This window comes from Propithecus coquereli, unplaced genomic scaffold (genome assembly GCF_000956105.1).
Source record: "Propithecus coquereli isolate 6110/MARCELLA unplaced genomic scaffold, Pcoq_1.0 Scaffold846, whole genome shotgun sequence".
In the NCBI taxonomy this organism is placed as follows: Eukaryota; Metazoa; Chordata; class Mammalia; order Primates; family Indriidae; genus Propithecus; species Propithecus coquereli.
The window spans coordinates 131932-135397 of record NW_012154685.1 but is presented as its reverse complement, the minus strand read 5'-3'; the positions used below and the strand labels follow the sequence as shown (position 1 = coordinate 135397).

General features: G+C 53.1%; 1 protein-coding gene across 1 annotated transcript in view; it reads right to left on the bottom strand.

The window, feature by feature from the left end:
• SGPL1 (sphingosine-1-phosphate lyase 1) overlaps nt 1–1240 on the bottom strand; it is a 112763-nt gene extending 111523 nt beyond the window's left edge. Inside the window, exons 1-2 of the mRNA XM_012663963.1 lie at nt 1150–1240; nt 242–312 (exon numbers count right to left, since the gene is read on the bottom strand). Coding sequence (XP_012519417.1) covers nt 242–268 — 27 coding nt within the window. The 5' untranslated portion in view covers nt 269–312; nt 1150–1240. The remainder of the gene's footprint in view (nt 1–241; nt 313–1149) is intronic.
• Nucleotides 1241–3466: the final 2226 nt, after the last annotated feature.

The following is a 3466-nucleotide window of genomic DNA, read 5'->3' as shown; positions in this document are numbered from 1 at the left end:
AAACAAAAAAAAATTTTGAAAAGCATTCTTCAATAATGTTTAAGTCCTACATATACTGTATTCATATATTTAATTCATTTATTCATCCTGATCATTAATGCAAAATAAAAGGTGGCAGACATGCAAAGCTACCAAAAGTAAGCATCGGAGGTGAAATCTACTCATTCTGATCTTTGGACTAAAAATAAAACTTAGGGGACAAGTGCCGTCTAGCCAGGAGGATGTCTGGAAAAAAACTCACCAACGTCAGAAGGTCTGTACTAGGCATCTTCCTCTTCCAGCCGTCCCTTCAGCGCTCCCCTTTTTCAGTGTCTGTGAAAGGTAACCAGATTTGTTTACTTCTAAAGCTTTAAACTGTCTCGCCCGCCCGCCTCGGTTTGCCAGAGCAGCCAAGTTATGGTTCTCTCCCTCTTTTGAGGGCTCAGATTTCACTGGCAGCTACCACTACAACCCAACCCAGCGAATCAGAATCTGGCTGCAACCAGGTATCCCTCCCACAGCTGATGAAACGAATCCAGACCCAGACTCCCACAAAGCATTCCACCCCGGGAGATACTGGGGGGAACGCCCGGCCCTCCCCGGAGCAGGGTCTGAGCCTCCAGCGCAGCCCATTCAACCTAACCCGGGTCCAGCCTCCACCAGACTCCCTTTCGAAAGAGACTGGCCTCTCTCTCGTCTCCGCCGCTCCCTCCTCAGGACCCTGCCCTCGCGTCTGAAGGACCAGCAAATCCTGGCTGACCGAGCCCACTCCGACCCCGCCGTGGGAGTGGGCTTCCAGACCCGCCTCCCGCTCGGCCCCGCGCCCTCCCTCCGTGCACTCGCGAGCCTCGCACTCCTCGGATCTCGGGCGAGGCGCCCGCTCCCTCAGCCCGAGCCCGCCCCAGGCCGCAGCCGCCGGCCTCATCTGCTCGCCCCCGACCCCGCCTCGCCCTCGCCCTCACCTCGCCCCGGGACGCCGACCCCCGACCCTCCCGGTCCCGGACCCTTCTTCTCCTCCGCTCCCCAGCTCCGACCCTCCCGTTCCTCCGGAGCCCGCGGCAGCCCTTCCACCTCCTCCCGCCAGAACCAGCTCCCCGCTCCTTCCCTCAGGCACTCTGCCTCTCCGGCCCGGCTCCACCTCCCGCGTCCCTTCCTCCACGCGCGACCTACTCTCCGGCCGCTAGGCTCGGGTTCCTCCTGCCGCCGCCGAGATTGGAGGCCCGGCCGCCGGCGGCCCCGCCCCTCCCGGAAATGGCTCCGGCGGCGCCGGCCTGGCTCCCGAACCCCGGCGTGCGCGACCCCGCTGCCACCGGCCGCGCGCACGCCCGACCGGGCCCCACGGCGCATGCGCGCCGCCTACTGGCCAGGCAGGGGGCGGCACCCAGGACCCTCTAAATGTCTCATCCCGTCTGGTGTTGGGCCGCTGTCTGCTGTCTGCGTTAAGTCACCAACTTCTCTTTCACGTTACCTTTTACGAACCCAACTTTCTGGTCACATTTGGTCACTTGGAGCCTCTGAGAGAGTCGGCCTGCAGATCAGTGTACAAATTGATCTAAAACAACCACCGAGATGGGTCTCCAGAGGCGGGATTTAAGATTTTATTGGGTGACCCTTAAGATTTATTTGCCCCTTCGCTCTTTCCTGGATCGGAAGCTTGATTTTTCCATCGAGGTCCGTGGAGCCCGAAGGAAGAGGATATGAAAACTCACTTAATGAAAATACCATCCACATCCTCTCCTCCACACCCCACCCCCAAAACGAGAGCAGAAACTGCAGGTGCTGGGCGAAAATGCTACCACTACTACTTTATTTTCACGAGCAATGTTGGGAATTCTCCATTATTCAAGTGAAACGGCCCACCGGGATCTCAAAGGTCACCCTTCATTTCCAGATGAAAACACTAAATCTCAGGTTTTCCATGACTTGCCACATTGTCACAACACTGATTTGGTAGAAGCAGAAGGCAGCATGGTGACTAACTGATCAGTGACCTGCGTACTGTATTTTTTCAATATATTTTTTAAGTGACACTCAGATGGAATCTTGAAATCTTTCAAACAAAAGTGACGCTAATGAGGGTACCCAATTCTACCCCTTGCAAAATGTTGTCATGACACTAGAATTAGAGCATCATCACCAATACCATGGTTATCCTCATCTAGTGCTTTTGAGATGAGATTCCTTGTTACCAAGCTGCCCTCCTCTGCATGCTCCATCAGCACTTCCCAATTTCCTGGCCAGGATGGTTAAGGCCCTGAAGGAATCAAACTTCCTTTGGACTTCCTCACCTCCCCGTCAGAACTCCCAGACATCTCTACGATCTGGAGCCCCTGAATCAGGCACTGACACCCCCATATCCTGGCCACCCTCACTGCTGTTCCCCAGCAAACATGCTTTCACAGTGTTGAAGGGTCAGAAAATGTTCTGGAGCCTCCTGCCAATGCCTACTTATCAAGAGTTATTAATACTTTAGGGTTTCAGGCATGTCCTCTACATTCCCTATCTCCTTTAATTCTTCAGATCCTAGGAACTACACACACACACCCCTTCTTAGTTGCTACCCCCCATCCTTTAATCTAGAATCTGTCCACCCAGATGACTGGAGGGCAGTCATCTGATTCCTCCCAGCACTCTGATACACAGTGTGCAGTCTGTTAATTCTTCCCAGATGCACAATCCGATTCAACCATATCAACTGCTCCTTACTTTGCCTGTACCTTTACATACAGGCTCTATGTATGTCCTCACTTGCCCAGGTCAGGTGACTCTCATCATCTCCCAACTTGTAAACAAGGGCATTAAGACCAGAGAAAGTAATGATCCTCCCAAAGACACACAAGCAGGATGGGGTGGAGTTTGGACGGGAAGCCGAGGCTTCAGACTTGGTAGAGATGATCTCAAATATGCTTGTTGTTTAATTAGAATAGAAGAATGTGAGAGCTACAGGGGCCGTCAGCTATTTGCCAGCTCAAGCCCAGAAAATACACATGAAGAAACTGAGGCCCAAAGAAGGATGCAACTTCTGCTTTTCCCAGCCGAGCCCAGACTAGAACATGGGTCTGGGCGTGCAACTCTTGAGTCCATGAGGCTGTGGGATATCTGTGTTTTGGGGGGGCCGGGGAGCTGGGGGAGAGAGGGAGAGAGAGAGAGAGAGAGAGAGAGAGAGAGAGAGATTCAGGCTGCCCTCCTCCCCATACTCCCTCAGACCGCAGAACAACATCAGGAGGCACTTGGCTGGCTGGTGGAGGCAGAGGAGGGGTTATGTGGCACTTCCATCCTCAAAGTGCGGTTTCCTGAGAGCAGCATTGACATCACCTGGGAGCTTGTTAGAAATACAGGTTCTTGGAGCCCCACTCCAGATCTCCTGAATCAGAATCTACATTTTAACAAGATCTTCAGGTGATATATTAATATATGCACAATAAAGCTTGAGAAGTCATTCCCTAGACACCTGTATACAGAGAAGGCACAATGGTTTCTTTCTTTT